Source organism: Sarcophilus harrisii, chromosome 4, assembly GCF_902635505.1.
Source record: "Sarcophilus harrisii chromosome 4, mSarHar1.11, whole genome shotgun sequence".
In the NCBI taxonomy this organism is placed as follows: domain Eukaryota; kingdom Metazoa; phylum Chordata; class Mammalia; order Dasyuromorphia; family Dasyuridae; genus Sarcophilus; species Sarcophilus harrisii.
In genome coordinates this window covers 417,208,374-417,227,992 of record NC_045429.1, presented here as the reverse complement: position 1 = coordinate 417,227,992, position 19,619 = coordinate 417,208,374, and the positions used below count along the sequence as shown (strand labels likewise).

The 19,619-nt window shown below is 38.3% G+C and overlaps 1 protein-coding gene across 2 annotated transcripts; it reads left to right on the top strand.

The window, feature by feature from the left end:
* Window positions 1–1,367: 1,367 nt before the first annotated feature.
* On the top strand, window positions 1,368–18,635 carry BCAS2 (BCAS2 pre-mRNA processing factor). Of its 2 annotated transcripts, XM_003769813.4 has the most exons (7): window positions 1,368–1,550; window positions 2,687–2,779; window positions 7,232–7,302; window positions 8,947–9,108; window positions 13,348–13,398; window positions 17,512–17,592; window positions 18,261–18,635. In XM_003769813.4, exons 1-7 carry the CDS (start codon window positions 1,458–1,460, stop codon window positions 18,385–18,387), a joined length of 678 nt encoding a protein of 225 aa, XP_003769861.1. In that variant the 5' UTR covers window positions 1,368–1,457; the 3' UTR covers window positions 18,388–18,635. The 2 variants fall into 2 exon arrangements, with proteins under 2 accessions (XP_003769861.1, XP_023359255.1); XM_023503487.2 differs by lacking the exon at window positions 13,348–13,398.
* The last annotated feature ends 984 nt before the right edge of the window (window positions 18,636–19,619 follow it).

The window sequence follows — 19,619 nt, the reverse complement described above, 5'->3', positions numbered from 1 at the left end:
AACAAAAAACCCCACTTGTGCCATTGAATGTCTGTAGCCTGACTTTTTAAGTTTGGAGTAGGAAAAAACCCACGAGTTTGTACAGCCGAAGTTCTTCCTTTTACAAATTAGGAGTTCCGACACACAAAACTAGAAGCCGCGACCGCTGGTTTGACGCTCAGCATTGTTCCCACCACACCCAGCGCGGCTCCTCTTCTCCCCCAGCGCCCAGAGCAGGGCCCCGCACGCGGCGGAGGAACGGCTTGGGGAAGGCCCGCCTCGGCCCTTGACTCTGAGCTGCGCCGCTCAGATGCCTCGGGTTCTGCTCAGTCGGCAGCAGGCGGGTTCAGGATTCAGTGAAAGCTGTACCAGCGTCATTTTTTTCCTCCTTCAACATGACCTCCGTGAGAGAAGTCTCTCGACTGCAAAGGCCTCAAGAAGAAAAATGCTCTCTGCCCCTCCCCCCCCCTCCCCCGAACTACTGATGGGTTCCGAGCGCAGGCAGAAGCAGACGTCATTTACTTTTCCTTTCTCGTTGCAACTTGGTTAATAATTTGGAAATGTTTCGCACGGCTTCCCGTGGGTGATAGATACTGTTGGCTTCTCGGTGGATGAGGAAGGGATTGAGGGGCGGAAGGAATCGGGAATGAAGGCTAGATTATATCTGGGGAGGGGAGTCCCGCCCCTGGCCTCACCCCCGCCCCATGACCCGAGGGGCTGGCCCGCCTAACACTGGTTCCGGCCGCAGCACGAGTCCTCCTCCGCGGTGATAGGAATGTTTCCTATCCTATTAACTCTTTGGACAAATCCCACAACTTGGGCTCGTGGCGCCCTTGGGAGCTTCATCTACTCTAGACAGGCTAGGTACACAGAGGTTTTAACGGCCGGGAGCCCCACAGCTGGCCCCGAGGAAGCGATGATGGATTATACTTCGGGTCGGGTCGTTTTTTCCCCAGACCCGAATCTAACGGGGATCCTCGCGAACCCTGCAAGCCTGCAGCCGCAGCAAGTCATTTTATCAGGCGGTGGGGAAAAGGGGGAAAGAAGAGGGTGGGAAGGATGAAAGAAAAGAGCCGGCTGAGGCAGCTTTGATCTCCGACCCCTCAGGATTCCCGCTTCCCGCAGAGCATGCCGGGAAGTGCTAGCGTCCTAGCGCCTCACGTAGACGCACAGCTACGTCACGCGTTGCGGAAGGGCCGGAACTTATCTTTTTGCGTCTTCGACTTGTTTTCGGGGGGAGATATTGAATCAAACACATTTTTAAAAATCCATATTTTCCCTCACATGAGCGTGGGATAGTCGGGCGGAAAAAACGGGGAAACTTCCTAACAAAAGGCCAACCCTAGAGATTTAGCGGTTGCCCTCTGAGCACGCGCGGGAGAGCTGCGCACGCGCACGACCGGGGACTCCTCGGCGTGCGGACGCCACGCTAACGGCTCGGCCTGGGAGGGTGGTGCGCGTGAGGCTGAGGCCGCAGGATGGCGGGCACCGGTCTGGTCGCCGGGGAGGCGGTGGTGGACGCCCTGCCTTACTTCGATCAGGGTTACGAAGCGCCCGGCGTGCGGGAGGCTGTGAGTACGGGCGGCTGCAGACCTTTCTCAGCTTCCTGCCCTTATTTCCTCTTCTTTGTGCAGGCTCCCGCCGGCCCCGCCCCGTCTCCAGCCCCGCACCTGCCCCCTTGACTTGTCCCCCATTTGCGAGGTCTCCCTGAAAGCTGCGCGCGCCCGGCCCCAGAACCCCTCCTTGCTGCTGCCTCCGAGGCCACGGGCCTCTCTTCCCGGCCGTGGGAAGCGCCAGCTCCGCCTCCGCGGCTTCTCTGGCTGCCCTGGCCTCGCAGATCCCCCCTCCCATTTATCCCGTCCCCGCGCGCAGCCTCCTTTACTCTCAGCAGTGTCGGTGCGTGCTGTGCCCTGACGGACGCGCAGGGCTGCGAGTGGGCCGCGTTTCTGCCTTTCGGTGCGTCTCTGGCGCAGACGAGGGACGGAGTCCGTTCTCCTTTGCGGGTATGAAGGCCCTTCCCGGAACTTGGCCTTGCTGCGCCCGTCCCGAATGGTGCTGCCCGGTTCCTGCACACGGACCCCTGCCGGGCCGGGCTGGGCTCTCAGACCGTTCTTAAAGCACTGCCTCAGACGGGTTCCAGTCCTGCGTGTGGCACCTGTCGGGCTGGTGGCCCGGACCGGCTCACTAGAATCTTTCGCGCTCCGGCTTGCTGGAGGTCCCAGGCTAGTGAGACCTTACGTTCTGTAGAGGAAAAAGGCAGGCAAGGCTTTCCCCACTTTTTGTTTGCTCAAAAGGGCGCTAGAATCTGGAGTGATGAACAGACGCTCGCATTCACGTCGCACCAGTGGGATGTGGAAGGTGGTGCCGGGGCTGAGGGGGAGAAAGGGATCCTAGGAAGCAAAGGAGCACAGTGGGCCAGGAGGAAAGGGCAGGCTGGGGCTAACTTGTGCAGGGTTTTGAAGTCCAAACAAGCTAAGAGAAAGCCATCAACCTGTGCGGAGGCAAATAACATGGTTAGAAAATCGCTTTAAAAGCTGATGATTTGCTCTAGCGGGCTTTCTCCTGCAGAATTATTTTGAAATGATTTCTGTAGAAGCAGTTGCCCCCCTCCCCTTTTTTTTTTTTCTCTTTTCTCTACCTCTCTTTCTCTCTTAACTCTTTCCATTCCCTATGGAAACTCCCCTGAGATTCTCCCCATTTTTCTTAGGCTGCTGCCTTGGTAGAGGAAGAAACGCGTAGGTACCGGCCTACCAAGAACTACCTGAGCTACCTACCGGCCCCGGATTACTCAGCCTTTGAGGTGAGGGTCTGTTTTGTCTTCCGATCTAGAAAAATGTTTGCGAGTACGGGATAGAATCCTGGTTTCCTCTAGCTGGTTATTGTTGTAATTTGTGGTTTTCAGCTAAAATAAATCTGAATGTGGCATTTAGGGTTGATTGCACAAAGTTCAGAACTTCAGAAACATTTATCAGCAATTACCGAAATAGAAACTATTGTCCTGTTTTGTAAGGAATAACTTAGGCAAAACAAATGAACACATTGGTGGTACCTGAAAATGGATTTCATTCCACATCCACATCTCTAATCCCACTTTCTGTCAAAGGATGGGGAAGACTTGGGTTGTAATTAGTCATTACACTAATCAAGGTTCTACAGTATTTGAGAGTTGTTTTATTTTATGTTATTGTGATCACTGAGTAAATTGTCCCCTGTTTCTGCTTAGTTTAGTCTGCATGAGTTTATATAGGTCACATCAAGATTCTCCAAAACTGTCCCTTTTGCCATTTTTACACTATATACAAATACTAGAATTTGTTCAGCCGTTCCTTGTTAGTGGACTCATCCTTTATTTCTAATTCTTGGTACAACAGAAAGTGCTGTTATCAGTATTTTGTATGTATGTGTTGCTTGGTCTCATATTTGATCCTGATCAGTAATGGTAATGCTGGATCAGTACTTTTTTTTTTAATAGTTTTTTATTTACAAGATATATATGCACTGGTAATTTTTCGTGTACAATTAGCTCATAATGAAGGAAATCAAAACTGCAGGCGGACAAAAATAGAGGGATTGGGAATTCTATGTAGTGGTTCATAGTCATCTCCCAGAGTTCTTTCGCTGGGTGTAGCTGGTTCAATTTATTACTAATCTATTGGAAATGATTTGGTTGATCTCGTTGCTGAGGATGGCCACGTCCATCAGAATTGATCATCATATAGTATTGTTGTTGAAGTATATGATGATCTCCTGGTCCTGCTCATTTCACTCAGCATCAGTTCCTGTAAGTCTCTCCAGGCCTTTCTGAAATCATCCTGCTGGTTGTTTATTACAGAACAGTAATATTCCATAATATTCATATACCACAATTTATTCAGCCATTCTCCAACTGATGGGCATCCATTCAGTTTCCAGTTTCTGGCCACTACAAAAAGGGCTGCCACAAACATTCGTGCACATACAGGTCCCTTTCCCTTCTTTATAATCTCTTGGGGATATAATCCCAGTAGTAACACTACTGGATCAAAGGGTATGCACAGTTTGATAACTTTTTGAGCATAGTTCCAAACTACTCTCCAGAATGGATGGATGTATTCACAATTCCACCAACAATGCATCAGTGTCCCAGTTTTCCCACTGGATCAGTACTTTCAAGAATGGTTGACCCATTAGAATAATGACCCAGCAGTGCATTAGTATGATTGTTGTCTTAGCTCCTCCAGCGACAAGTTAACATTTTGTCAACTTGATGAGTCTCGAGATGTTTAATTTACATTTCTCAAATTAGTGTTTTAGAGCAATTTTTTTTCATGTGATTGTTATGGCTTTCATTTCTGCATTTAACATCTGGCATTTTATGTATATAATCATAATTGGCCATTTTCCTTAACGATCTTGATGATAAGAGTTCCCCCCTCCCCACTCAAAGTTGTGAACAAATTTTACTTTCCTTCCGTAATGCCACTTTAACAATGTTTTTAGTAACATTTATTAAATATTACTATATTCGGGGAATTATTCTAGGAACTAGGGAAATAATGACTAAATGATTAGGATTGAGAAAAATCTCTTGAATTTGGATGTTATGGGATCATTGCTAAATGGAGAGAGCAGCTTTTAGTATAGTGAAAAGGCATATCTATAACTGAATTTTGCTGTTTTTGTGCTAGCTTTTTTGTTTTAATGGAAATCTTTAAATACCATAGTTTTTCCTAACTTTATAAACAGTTGGTGACCACATCTGAACTTTTTCTTAATGACTTATGACTATGAAAATCATTCTATTGAATGATCAAGAAGCTATTAAAGAGTCTAGACATGAAATTACCATAGTGCAATGCTGGTTGTATTTTTTTATATCTGCTTTTCCTAATTCCTGTTTCCTGTCTTGTTTTTACTTCTTGCTGTTATTAGTGTTCCTGCTTCCAACAGCCGTAAATGAGGGCCCAGTGAACTTTCCTATAGATAAAGGGAATGGATTTATATAGTTTTTTTTGTTTGCTCTTATAAAGTGAAATGTCACTGTAAGTGAATGTTGTATTGAATTTTTTTTTCTTACTGACAGTGTTGAGAAAATATGCAGTTAGACCTCAAAGACAAGGGGAAATTTCATTAACAAAAATATTTATAATAGCACTTTACATGCCAACAAAGAAGTGGAAACAGTTCTATTAGTTAAGAAGTGGCTAAGCACATTATGGAATGTAAATGCAATACAATATTATTGTGCTGTAAAAAATGATGAATATGAAGAATTTGAAGAAACGTGGAAAAGTTTGCATGATCTATATAGAAGGAAGTAGGTAATGCCAGGGAAACAGTTAACATAGTAATGGAAAATGGCATTGAAAGACTTCAGAACTCTGCTTAATGTATGATTGATCATAACACAAGCCTCTAAATGATGCCCTTTAGCAGAAAATTGTTATACTAGAGAAATGGAGTTAATCATAAGTTTTCAGACATGACCTATGTATTGATTTGTTTTGCTTGACTATACTTAATTCAAGAAAGAGTTTTTTGTTGGTAGGAAAGAGTCAATAGGAAGTCAGCACTCATTTATTCAGTGTTTCCTATGTATCAGACACTATACTGTGTGGGTAATATGAAGAAAAGGAAAGGTAATCCCTGCTTCCAAGGAATACATATTTGAATAGAGGAGACAACATGAAAATGGCTATGTACATACAAAATGTGCAGGTAGTTTGAAGAGAATCTTGAGAAGGAAAGTACTTCCCATCACCCCTTCTAAGCAACTCATGTCCATCAAGGCAATATGGATCCCTTGTTATGACTTACTCATGGCGCATCACTAACAAGACTAATTTTGTGGATTTTACTGCTCATGAGGCTCAGATGATTAATGTATTTGATGGGAACTCAGGGAAGGTGGTGTGTCGGTTTTATGACCCAGACTCCTCCAGCATCATCTCTCTAAATAAGTTTTTGTGTATGTACACAATTTCTTGCAGAAGATAGGATTTTAGCTGAGACTTGAAGGAAGCCAGGAAGGGGAGATAAAGAGGAAGAATATTTCAGGCCTGTGTGGCCAGTGAAAATGTCTAGAATTAGGAGAGAATTTATGTGAAGAACAGCACAGAGACTAGTGTCACTGAATTGCGGATTGAGTAGAAGAGATTAAAGTAGAAGAAAGGTTATAAAAAGCTTTAAAACCCAAATAGAGATTTGTGTTTGATCCTGGTGGAAATAGGGAACTACTGCAGTCTATTAAGTGAGAAAATGACATGGTCAGATCTGTGCTTTAGGAAGATCACTTAGGTAAGAATAGAGATTTTTTGGGGGTGGGTCATAAAAACCAATCAGAAGGCTGTTGCAGTAGTATAGACAATAGATAAGGACCTATAACATGGTGATAGTGTGAGAGGAGAGAAGGGAGTATATAGGAGAGAAATGGTGAAAATAAAAAGGACAGGTTTTCGCTGGCCTGGACACGGAATGGTATAAGACTAAGGTATAATGCCAGCCCGGGAGCCTGGGTGATTGTGGTATAGGGAAGAGAGGAGGGTTTTGGTTGAAAGGTAATGAGTTCAGTTTTGGACATGTGTGTAAGATGTCTGGAGGATAAAAAAAGACTCATCTGAGGGTATAAATCTGGAGACTGATGACACTAGATTTTTCAAGAATCCTGGGTACCTTTAATTGCTTTGAAAATATATGTCCTTTTTATTACAAATTTGACAATTTTGAAAGAAATGAATAATCTGGATTTTTTTTTTTTTAAGAGCATCAAAAAAGAGTGTTTATTAGGCTAAATATGACTGATTATTAGAGCAGTTATACCAGAGCAATTCCTTTAGGTTTAAAGAGAAACTACCTATTGCTTTTACTCGACTTCTCAGCCCAAAAGGCAGAACTTGAGAGCATTATTCAGTAATAGAAAGGAAGACACAGCAAGCTGGAGGAGGCATACAATAAAATTTAATATCTAGATTTATTCCTTATTCTTTCACATACGGCAAGATATGTCTTTTCTCAGAGTGAGCAATGGTATTATACAGAAGTGTTAGTATTGCTCCATCCTCAGTAGTTTATGTATCACCTGAATTTAGACTTGGAGTTACTACTCTATTCTCTGTTCTGTTTCTGGAGGGAATAGATTAGGATGAGAGAAAAGGATGGATAAGGTTTACTTGTTATAAACTGTTCAATTTTTTGTTATTGTTTATATAGAGTTGGTTTAGTTGTTGAATCTAATCTGTAATTGTCCTCTAAAAATAATTTTCTCAATTTGTAGACTGACATTATGAGAAATGAATTTGAAAGACTGGCTGCCCGACAACCGATTGAATTGCTTAGCATGAAACGGTAAGTTCTTTTTCTGGATCAGTTTGTGTTAAAATAATATGTATTTTCAAGTTTTTTCTGGAGAAATATCTAGAGGTCTCCAGAAATGTGGGTTTTAATTATAATTGTTTTACATGTATGTATGTTTTTTATAGCATACTCATTGTTCTAACTTGTGCATACTTTTCTTCATATTCCATTCTTTATGCAATAGTGTGATTCATAGTGTGGTAATAGTCACTAGGACCCCAGCTAAAATTGATGAGTAGACGAAGTTTGTCTTTGATGTACTCCCACCTGCCTTTCTGCCCTTATGTTGTTTACCTCAGAATCCCATCCAGGCCTATCTTCCTTAAGAAGTGCTATGTACTATAAAGTTTCCTCTTTACTCCCATCAAAGTTCTTATTTTCATATTTAGAGCTTAGGCAGTAACATTATCTAATTCAAAATGATTTGCGAAAAAGTACCATTTAACTTCTGTGTAATTGAGGAGAGGGAGAAGCTTCACTAACGAAGATGAATGTAAGCACATGTTTTAAATATTTCTAACTCATCTTTAATTGGTGGGTTGGATGTAGGAGTTACTTGCTTGACATGGACACTTTAGTTCCAGGATGGGAAGGTTGTAGGGAGTGTTTCTGTCCATTATTTCCTTTCCTTCTGAGCTCCCATTTTCTGGGAAAGAGACAAATCCTATTTGGTCTGGGAAGGAGGAAAGGCTGAAATTATGAGTTTGCTTTTGGTATCTGTACATCTCCTAATGATGCATTTTCTCTAAATAAGCAAGGTTGTAATAGTTAATGTTTAGATGTTTTATTTTTTTAAAACTGAAATATGATCCAATCTTGGTTCTAAGTCCCTCCCCAATTGCACATGAATTTAAAGCCTCTGATTAAGGTTTTTGGTAAAAATTCTTTGGTTAAACAAGGATTCAGCTGTATTTGGTAAAAGTAATTGAATGAAACTTTGTGCATAGTTATATGCTGGTGCCTTTTAAAAAGCATCAACACTGAAAAGAAATAGAAAATAAAAAATTCTAAATATAATACATACGCAGAAAATTATTGTCTAGAACTAGAAAATATTTTTGGTAATTGACATCTTGTTCTCCGTCTTTTTATCTTTCTTTAGTGTTTACATAATGGCTCATGTTAGGGAACTATGGAGACTGAATGTGGTTTGAAGCATAGTTTTTTCACCTTTTTATTTATCTTTTTCTCATGATTTTTCCTCCCCTTTTGATTTCTTATACAATCTGACAGATATGGAAATGTGTTTTAAAAGATAGCCTATATTTAACCTATATCAGATTTCTTACTGTCTTGGAGACTGGGAGGGAGGAAAAATTTAGAACACAAAGTTTTACAGAAATGAATGTTGAAAACTATTTTTACATGTATTTGAAAAAATAAAATACTATTAAAGACATAATGGCTCATGTTTTAATAGTATTTTTAAAGATTTACAAAACACTATACATTCTTATTTGATCCCTTTGACAGTCATTGTCTTTTACTATACTTCTTTTACAGATAACTGAGGCGCAGAGAGCTTAAGTAACCTGCTCAGAATCATAAAACTAATATCAGAAGAGGATTCCAACTTTAATACTCTCTTCTTGTCACTGTTAGGTTAAATATCCTTTTCCTCCCCTGTAATTTTAGATATGAACTTCCAGCTCCCTCCTCTGGGCAGAAGAATGATATCACTGCATGGCAGGAATGTGTAAACAATTCCATGGCCCAACTGGAGCATCAGGCAGTTCGCATTGAAAACCTTGAGTTGATGTCACAACACGGTTGCAATGCCTGGAAAGTATATAATGAGTAAGTAAGAACAACTCCAGCCGGCTGGATATTTTTAAAATCAAACTTTTATAGAAAAGAATTCAGACTAAAATTAAGTACTAGGTGAGCACTTTGCTAAAAACAAACAAACAAACAAACAAAACATTTTATATAGAAGGATGAAGTTGTCTTCTTTAATCACTGATGTATTCCCTTGGAGACCTGTTTTACAGTGAAGCAGTCCCCTAGGTGACCCATCAGACCCCATTCTTCCAGCCCATTGTTTTCTTCCTTATGAGCCTTCCTTTTATACTGCCATGAGAGGTAGTGTCTGTTAGTTGTTCCACTCTGCCTTTTCCTTGCTTCCTTCAACAGTCAGTGGTTTCAGGAATTCTAAGGAGGTTTAGACTAATAGACCCATATATTTTTGGGATTATAACTCAGTCATGTTTGGAATTAAGTCCTTCACTAAAATCCTAATCTTCATGCCTCATCTTGGCATATAAGTGTTCCTAATTCCTTGAAATATTTTGGCAGCAGAGAGAGCACGAGATTTGGTTTATCCTGTTCAAGGTAGAAAGGTTTGTTGATGGTCTGTCTTTTTTTGGAAACTGGCCTAATTAATTGCTCTAAAGCCAGGTAAATGGGTAAGTTTCAGAATCAGGTCACTTAAATTCAATAAGTGTTTGTTAAGCTTCCTACCTTGTATTGTGCTTGGGCTTGATTTGGCAACTTAAGGATCTGTGGCCTATGAGAGGAAGAGACTGGAAACAAGAATACTAATTAGTTAATAACAGGTAAGGCAAGGAGTACTGAGGCTTGGAATTAGATTCGTATCCTTATGTGTCCAAAGATGGGAGGGGATGGATTTTATAGATGGGGGATTGAAATTGACAAGATTTGACAACTGGACATGAAGGCTGATTGGGAGGGGAAGAAGTGAGGGTAAGTGGGATTGGGAGACTGAGTGAAAGATTGTGTTAGTTTGGGGAGAAAGTAATAGGTTCTATTGAGGATGTGTTGAATTTGTCCAATTGAAGTTGTCCATGCAATTGGTAACGTGGGACTAGAGTTAAGGATAGAAATTAAGACAGGAAATATTGAGTTGGGTGTCATCTGTGTACAAATAGTAATTGAACCTATGGGTATAAATAGATCACCAAGGGACAGTATAGATGGAGAAGGCAGTCCAGGAAGGCCTCAAGGAGAACAGCATGATTAAGGGTTAGCAGGTGAAAGATGATTCATTAAAGGAGACTGAGAAGGAATAGTTAGGTAAAAGGACAGCCGAGAGAAGCCAGTATCAAGGAAGCCAAGGGAAGAATCATAGGATTTAAATTTAGCAAGAGCATGCAAAAATGCAAAAAGCATTTATTAGGAGTTGACAAAACTTCAGAAGTGCAGCTAGCATGCTTCTCAAGTAACACCAGAAGATTTTTGGCCATGCAACTAAGGCAATGCTCAAAGGACATGGAAAGATGCTTACTCATAGATGTAGGCTGATAGTTTCTTAGGTGACCCTCAGATAGATACTTGTGTAGCTATTCCAAATTGAGTCTTCTTGTTAAATAGAAATTTTAAAAGAAGATCAATTTGAAATTAACACTCTTTAACATTCACTTTTAATTGATGTTTTTTATTATCAGTAAAAATCTTTTTTTTCCTAAAATTATTTTTTAGATAGAACAATGAGATTTTGAATATGCATCATTATTTGTGAAAATCTTGGTTTAACACTTCCAAATCAAAGATTTGGTTCTATATTCAGTTTATTTGGATCCTTGGTTTTAAAGATGGTCATAAGTGATTAAGTTACCGCATAAAGATAGGTAGCTCTAAGTGGAAGATGTGTTTCATCATGTGCTTATGAAATATACCTTGTAAATAATGACGGCTTCCATACCATCATTTGCCAACATTTCAAGGCACAATATACACTTTGAATAAGTTCATTTGAAAATGATCTTGGAGATCATTTTTCCAACCTTGGTTTTATAAGAGAATATGAAAAAAAAAAATTTAAGTGCTACAGGTGTTATAGATATTTTATAGAAAAGTTGGGATTAAAATCCTGATCTTCCAACAGTTGCTCCAGTGTATTTTCAATATAATATATTGCCTTTCTAGTTCAAGTTGAAAAGGAAGAGGAGGATTTAATGTGGAAATAAATTATAAAGGAGTGTTTTGATAAGAAGGTATAATTAAATGAAAGCATACTTGTCAAATGATCTTTTTCTTTTCAGTGAAGTTATGACAAGGTGGAAGAGGTCAAGATAGCTTAAATTTAGATGAGATTTTTCCAGATGTTAAGCCATCAGTGAAAATTGAGACAGTAAAAATTAAGTAATGTGCTTAATTCGTACATGCAAGGCAATCATACATTAAACAACTTTAAATATCAAAATAATGTATTCTAGGAATGGAAAAACACATTATTTTTTCAGAGTAATTGCCTCTATCTCAGTAGATTTATTCTAGCAATTAATTTTGTGTGTGTGCAGGTCCAGTCATATTCTAGAAGAGACATGATGCTTATTGACTAGTACAGAAGATTTGATGGAATGGTTTAGAGCCAAAGTGTCATGTTTGAAAATAATAAACTTACCATATATTCTTTACTAGTCAGACTTTATCTGAATATTCTAATTCTGTACACTAAATTTTAAGAGGAATTGACAAGTTAGAGAATGTGGTACAAACACATTGTTTGTGGTTACATTGTGGAGAGTCAGAAAACTTAGTAGGTGAATTAATTGAAGAAACTGGTTGTTTAGAGTAGAGAAAAGAAGACTTGTAAGGAACATATAATTATCTTCTGCTTGGCTACCAAAAGGCAAAAGGAAGGCCAGTCTGTGCAAATTCCAGGGATGTACATTTTTGACTCGATAGAAGTATTGTGGGATCCAGTGAGAAGAGCGTTTTATTTACTGGGTTTGAGGCCCCACTCTGACACTGGATAGTTGTGTGATCTTGGGAAAGTCACTTGGTAAATATGGACCATAAAATGAGAGGTTGGACAAGACTCTGAAAGTCCCTGCCATGCCAAGTCTAATAATACATGAATTATACTGTATGTCTTAATAATTACACCTGTGCAGATAAATTGCCATGGAGCAGCATTTCTTTTCTTTTTTAAATTATTATTATAGCTTTTTATTACAAGATATTATATGCATGGGTAATTTTTCAACATTGACCCTTGGAGAGCCTTCTATTCCAACTTTTCCCCTCTGTTCCCCCCCACCTCCCTCCCCCAGATGGTGGAGTAGCATTTCTTTATACATCTTTGGAGTTTTTGTGACAGAAGCTGGGTAACTTTTTTTTTTTAAGGGCTAATCATGTACTGAGGGCAAGACCACTGACCAAAGGGTAACTTCAAGCTCTACAATTTACTGATTTTTTTTTTTTTGCTTGATTCAATCAAAAAAAACCCCTTTTTTGACAAAGAACAGTATTATTTTGAATGTTATTCTAGAATTTGCATTTCTTTTTGCTCTATTCCTAATTGAACTTCATAGGAATGCTAAGAGGTGATGTGCCAATATAAGAACTGGAATACAGTATGATAGTTTCAGGATCTTAAATTTTAGTTCTGCTATTACTTGGGTTACATGTAGGTAAGGTATTATCTTATTGCAAAATAACTTTTGATAGGGCATGATATCTTTTTAACCAGATTATTGATATCCTGTTGCTTTGAGAAAAGTGAGAAGTAGTACTTCCAAGCGTTATCTTTCAAAGAAATGTGCTATGGTGGGACCATTCCAAGTTTCAAATATAGTCACCTATCTTTTGGTTGGGTACTGATTTATTTGCTTCATTTGGATTTTGTTCTTGGGAGACATTATGTTTTTGCATATTTTTGCAGAATTTATATAATTTAGGTATGTTTTAAAAAATAATATTTATACCTACATTTTGGACAGATTCTGTTTAATATGCTCTAACAGTAAGAATTTAATTATACTCTGCAATTCAATTTCTTTGCTGTGTTATTGGCTACTGTTTTGAAAACTGTCATTGACCATATTGCTAATTCTGTGTGGAAATAGTGTACCATGTTCCACATATGTAGTGACAGCATATGGTAATACATTCATTAAAGTTTCAAATTTCTGAAAAATAAATTCTCTGTGGTAATTAACTCTTGCTTTTAGATATGTGCATAAAAATGTAAAAGCATGATTACTTGGCCTATTTTACTTATATACTGCTGTAGTAATAGACTTTACTGTGTCCTAATCTTTTTATTTCTGTTTTGTTTTTCGTCACTTTGAGAAATCTAGTTCATATGATTGAACAAGCGCAGAAGGAACTGCAGAAATTAAGGTAATTTTTCCCTGCATTGACTTCATTTTTATTGAAGAACACATTTCTTCAGTATTCCAGAATCCAGTATGTTACAGGATGATAGCCATGCCAGAAATCCCACCCTGCTCCATTAGGTCTTACACATAATTAGCTCTTTTATTTTACTGAATTTTAGAGATATCCTTTGAGTTCAAGTGCAACATTGGGATGAAATGAGACATTCGAGGGTTATTGAACAGTTAATAAGGGGTTGGAACCAAGATGGCGTAGAGCTGACACGGCAGTCTGTGACCTCCTCTAAGCTTCCCCTCAGATTAAGCCTTTAAACTGGTTTTGGAGTGACGGAACCCACAAATATTTGGAATATAACACATTTTTTAGAAGAAGGTAACTTGGAAGAACTTCAGAACAGCCTGTTTCAGATGGGCAGGGGCACAGTCAGCTGAGCCCAGACCCACAGGGAGCACAGGGTCAGGAGATAAGTGCTGAGGTAGCCGCACAGCAGGGAATCTTCTGTGAGGTTCTTGGGCTATTCTGTCCTGGTTGCAAGCCAATGATTTAGCAGCTTTGCTCCAAGACACTCAAAAGCTAATACCCTGAAGAGCAATTACCCACCACTAGAAGTCGGTCAGCAGAAATGCTCCAGGGCAAATATAGCATCTGTCACCCATTTACCTTAAGAGCAGAACTCAATCCTTTAAAAAATGAGCAACAAAGCAAAAAGAACTATGACCATAGGCAGCTTTTATAGAGAGAGAACAGACCTCAAACTTAGCGTTTCCTGTAAATATAGGCAAATCAGCTCTAGATGAAGCCCCAAAGGTGGTAATGATCTAGTCCCCATTTCACAAGGCTCTCTTGGAAAAATTCAAAAAGGATCTTAAAAGAGAGAAGAAAAATGGGGAAAGGAAATGACATCTTTTGACAGGAAAAGATAATGACAAATGTTGCAGGGGATGTAGGAAAACTGGGGACACTGATACATTTTTGGTGGAGTTATGAACAGATTTAGCCATTCTGGAGAGCAATATGGAACTATGCCCAAAGGGTTATCAAACTGTGCACACCCTTTGATCCAGCAGTGTTTCTACTGGGCTTATATCCCAAAGAGATTTTAAAGGAGGGAAAGAGACCTGTATGTACAAGAATGTTTGTGGCAGCTTTGTAGAGTCAAAAAACTGGAAACTGAATGGATGCCCATTGGTTGGAGAATGGCTGAGTAAATTATGGTATATGAATGTTAGGGATTATTATTGCTCTGTAAGAAACGGTCAGCCCGATGATTTCAGAAAGGCTTGAAGAGGCTTACATGAACTGATGCTGAGTGAAATGAGCAGAACCAGGAGATCATTGTACATGGCAACAAGATTATATGATGATCAATTCAGATAGACATGGCTCTCTTCAACAATGAGATGATACAGGCCACTTCAAATGATCTTGTGATGAAGAGAGTCATCTATACCCAGAGAGAGGACTGTGGGAATTGAGTGTGGATCACAACATAGCATTCTCACTCTTTGTTGTTGTTTGCTTGCATTTTGTTTTCTTACTCATTTTCTTTCCTTTTTGATCTGATTTTTCTTGTGCAGTAAGAGAATTGTATATGTTTTTACATATTGGAATTAACATATATTTTAACATGTATAACATAAAAAGGAAATAGGGAAGGTCTAGCAAATCTAAAAAAAAAATGACATCTTTGCAAGAGAGTATGAAAAAGGAAAAACAAAACTTATCTGAAGAAAACACCTTACAAAATAGATTTATTGAAATGGACAAAAAAACCCATATAACTCCCTATAAAGTAGATTTGATAAAAATGGAAAAAGCATGTAACTCCTTACAAAATAGATATGAAAAAAAATTCATTGAAAAACAGAATTTGTGAAATAGAAAAAAAAAATGCAATGAACAAAACAACTCTTTTAAAAATTCAATTGGCCAAATACAAAACTTAATAAAAGGAGGTTTTCTTAGCCATAGCACTGAAAGAATATTTCAGACTATAGTGGTTATAATGCTGGGCCTGGAGTCAGAAATACTCATTTTCCTGAGTTGAAGTCCAGTCTCAGACATGTACTAGCTGTGTGACCCTGGGCAAGTCATTAACCCTGTTTGCCTCAGTTTCCTCATCTGTAAAATGAACTGGAGAAAGAATGGCAAATCATTCCTGTACCTTTGCCAATAAAATCCCGAAAAAAGTCCATGAAGAGTTAGAGCAACTGAACAACTACAATAAAAAGATTATTTTAATAGTCTTTACTATTTCTTTCTGTCCTATGTGCTGTGGCTAGAGTGATTCTTTTGGAGTCAGGCATTTATAGCTGACATTTCATAATGGAGTACATATTTGCCACCACAAAATCAACAAAGTAACGTATTCTATAAAGGAGCCCATGGTGCATTAACATGAGGCAAGGTATAAAACAAAATATCAGTTTGTGAACATTGCCAATATAATAGAAGCAAATTCAGATTGAAGAGAAATTCCATGTGACATCCTTCAGTTCTTCTTTTTTGTGGATGACATTGTGCAAGTCACATTTAGAAAAAACTCTTAGAAGAGATCTATACCCATTCAAAAGAGGTTGGCTTGACCATCAACACAGTAAAAATCAAACTGATGAAGCATATCTATTGCCTAAATTATGACATGACGTGGATGTGCAACCTAGAGAGCTCATTACATATATATGGGACAATAGGACAGATGGACAATGAGTTAAGCTCAGAATTGAAGAAAACAGGTTGAATTGCTTTCAGGAAATGGCAAGTTTTTTTTTGTGTTTTTTTTTGTTTGTTTGTTTGTTTTTAAAGTACCAATATTAAAATAGCGTTTTTATATGGCTCTGAAACAAAGTGCAACAGTCAATAAGGATTTTAAATTAATATTCTATCAAAGGCATTGGAAAAGGTATATGGAAGATATGAGCAAGGCACAACATGGGAAACTGCAAAATGAGGAACTTTAAAGAATAGTGGAAGTTGGGTTGGTCAGATGACAAAGGTTGACAAGTGGATAGCTTGAATGTTTTGTTGACACTTTGTAATACACTAGGTGAACTGTCTGGTAAACTTGTAGGAACACTTGGCTAAGAGATGGACAAAATCAGCATAGATGAGCCTTGCTGAAGGGAACAGCCAAATTGTTGCTATCACATATCCGTTTTACTGTTGAAAGAATTGTGTGACTAATACATTATTGGTGAAGTTGTAAACTGATCCAACCATTCTGGAGAGCAATTAGGGACTATACCCAAAGGGCTAGCAAACTGTGCATACCCTTTGACTCAGCAGTGTTACTACTGGGCTTATATCTCAGAGAGATTATAAAGGAGGGAAAGGGACCTGTATGTGCAGAACTGTTTGTGGCAGCCCTTGCTGTATTGGCAAGGAACTGGAAACTGAGTGGATGCCCATCAATTGGAGAAAAGTTGGGTAAATTATGGTATGTGAATGTTAAGAAATATTATTGTTCTGTAAGAAACGATCAGCAGGAGGATGTCAGACAGTTCTGGAGACATTTACAGGAACTGATGCTAAGTGAAATGAGTATTTTCCCCCTTTTTGGTCTGATTATTCTTATGCAGCTTGATATTTGTGGAAATATGTATAGAAGAATTGCACATGTTTAACATGTATTGGATTATTTGCCATCTAGGGGAGAGGGTAGAGGAAAGGAAGGGAAGGGAAAAAATTTGGAACATAAGATTTTGCAAGGGTGAATGTTGAAAATTATCCATGCATATGTTTTGAAAATAAAAAGCTTTAATTTAAAAAAAGAATAAAGATAGTAACCTTAAAAAAAAGAAAGAAAGAAAAGAAAAATAGAGTTGTGTGAAAAACCACTGTCGAGATAAATTGGCATAGGGGATAATTAGGTGACGCAGTGAGTAGAGTACCAGTCCTGAAGTCAGGAGGATCTGAGTTCAAATCTGACCTCAGACATTTATCTGTGTAACCCTGGGCAAGTCACTTAACCCCAATTGCCTCAGGGAAAGGAAAAAAAAGGTCGTTGGAGATAAATTGGCATAGGTCCTTGAATTGATTGACTGCTATTGTACAGAAAGATAGAATAGCAAAATTAGTATCTAAAAGCAAACCAAGTATTTACATATCTATTTACAGAAAACATATTCAGGATTTAAACTGGCAGAGGAAGAACATGCAACTCACCGCTGGATCTAAATTACGAGAAATGGAGTCGACGTAAGTATTTCAAGATTTCATCTTTGTTCCAAACTCCCTTACACAATTTTGTTCAGCTTTTGAATCGGTTGTTAAATGAGATCTCAGCTGATCTCAAGAATCCTTTGCCATTGTTGAGGTCTTTGGCCTCCTCTGTCTTGCCTCCTCCTCTTTCTACCTCTGGATGCTTTACGAGGGTTCAAGACGATAGAGAAGGGAACCAGGAGCCAATAGAAACCCAATGAAAAGAGGAGCCTTGCCAATTTCAGGATGCTGTCAATATGTGTCTGTTTTCATTGACTGTGCTATTGATATAAGCTTGGAGATTGTAAAATAATTGAACTTAAAAAGTCTTTTGAGTGCTCATCTGCTTTGGGATAATACTGTATCTATATATTATCTCCTGAAAAAGCTGCTCTGCCTTTTCAGAATATTCCCAAAAAAGAACTCCTTGCCTCTTATATTTTATCTACTAGATGTCAGAGGATAGAGCCCTGGGTGTCAGGAGGTCCTGAGTTTGAATCCTGCCTCCATTATTTAATAGTGAAGTGATCGTGGTCAGGATTCTGTGCTCTCTAATATCCCTTCCATCTCTAATCTATTATTCTAATATTATGATGTGTCATAGGATCTACAAAGAACATTTAACCTGATCCTGTTGTTTTTTCCCTCCTGCCTGTATTTTCTAGCTGGGTCTCCCTCGTCAGTAAAAATTATGAGATCGAACGGACTATTGTACAGCTAGAAAATGAAATCTTCCAAATCAAGCAACAGCATGGAGAAGCAAACAAAGAAAACATTCAACAGGATTTTTGAAAAACTGGGGTGTAGGGGGGAGGGAGAGAAAGGGCATCTTAGGAATTCTTAAGGCATCAGGAAATTGAATGATTCTCAAATCATGGTAAGAACCTGTTGAGAGATGGTAATAACCTGAATAGCTTGTGAATGCTTTAGGAATATGATAGTAACTTAGAAACTGTACAGAATGCTTGAATTAATAGTTCTTTGTATTATATTTAATTCTATTTGTATATTTCTTTAATAAATAAATTTTTACCTTAAAATTTTTTGATAATTTGAACTTGACTGGAAATTTTAATAATGCCTTTGGCTTTCATATCACATTACTAGTAAATATACATAACCCTTCTCCCTTACCCTACAATAAAGATGAGGGAAAAAAATAGTTTAAATCAACAATTTCATTAAAGTGAGGCAACATAGCAGATTTTTATGGGATACAGCCAAAGCAATACCTTGGGGGGAAAGATTTATATCTCTATAAATACTTACATCAACAAAATAGACAAAAGAACAGATCAGTGAATTGGGTGGGCAATTTTAAAAAATGAAAAAGCAAATTAAAAGTTACCAATTAACACCAGATTAGAAATCCTAAAAATCAAAAGACATTAATAAAATTGAAGATAAGTAATAAAACTAGGAACTGATTTGGGGTGAGGGTGGGCGAGGAAGCTAATAGAATAGATAAACCATTGCCTTATTTGATTAAAAAAAAATCAAATTGCTAGTATGAAAAATGAAAAAGGTAAATGCAAAGGTAGAAAGCTATTAAGAGCTATTTTGTTTGCTTCCTAAGAAAAAATCCCAGGACGAGTTGAATTTGCAAATAAATTCTGACAAATATTTAAAGAATAATTCTAATAGTATATAAAAAAATCATTTGGAAAACTAAAACTAAATTCTTAACAAGTTTCTATAACAAATATGTATTAATACCTAAACTAGGAAAAGCAAAACCAACTAATTTCCCTAATATCAATGCAACTGTGATAGACTTGACTTTGAACAAAGCAGTCATTCAAAGCAATTCCATTAGATCTGGGAAGGAAAATGCCAGTCACATCTGAAGACTGAATGTGGATTGATAAGCATAATATTTTCACCATTTTTGTTTTTTGTTTTTTTTTTTTCTTTTGGTCTGATATTTCTTGTATAACATGGCAAATAGAGAAATATGGTTCAAAGGATTGCATATATTTAATCTATATCAGATTGCTGTCTTGCAGAGGAAGAGGTAAGGGAAA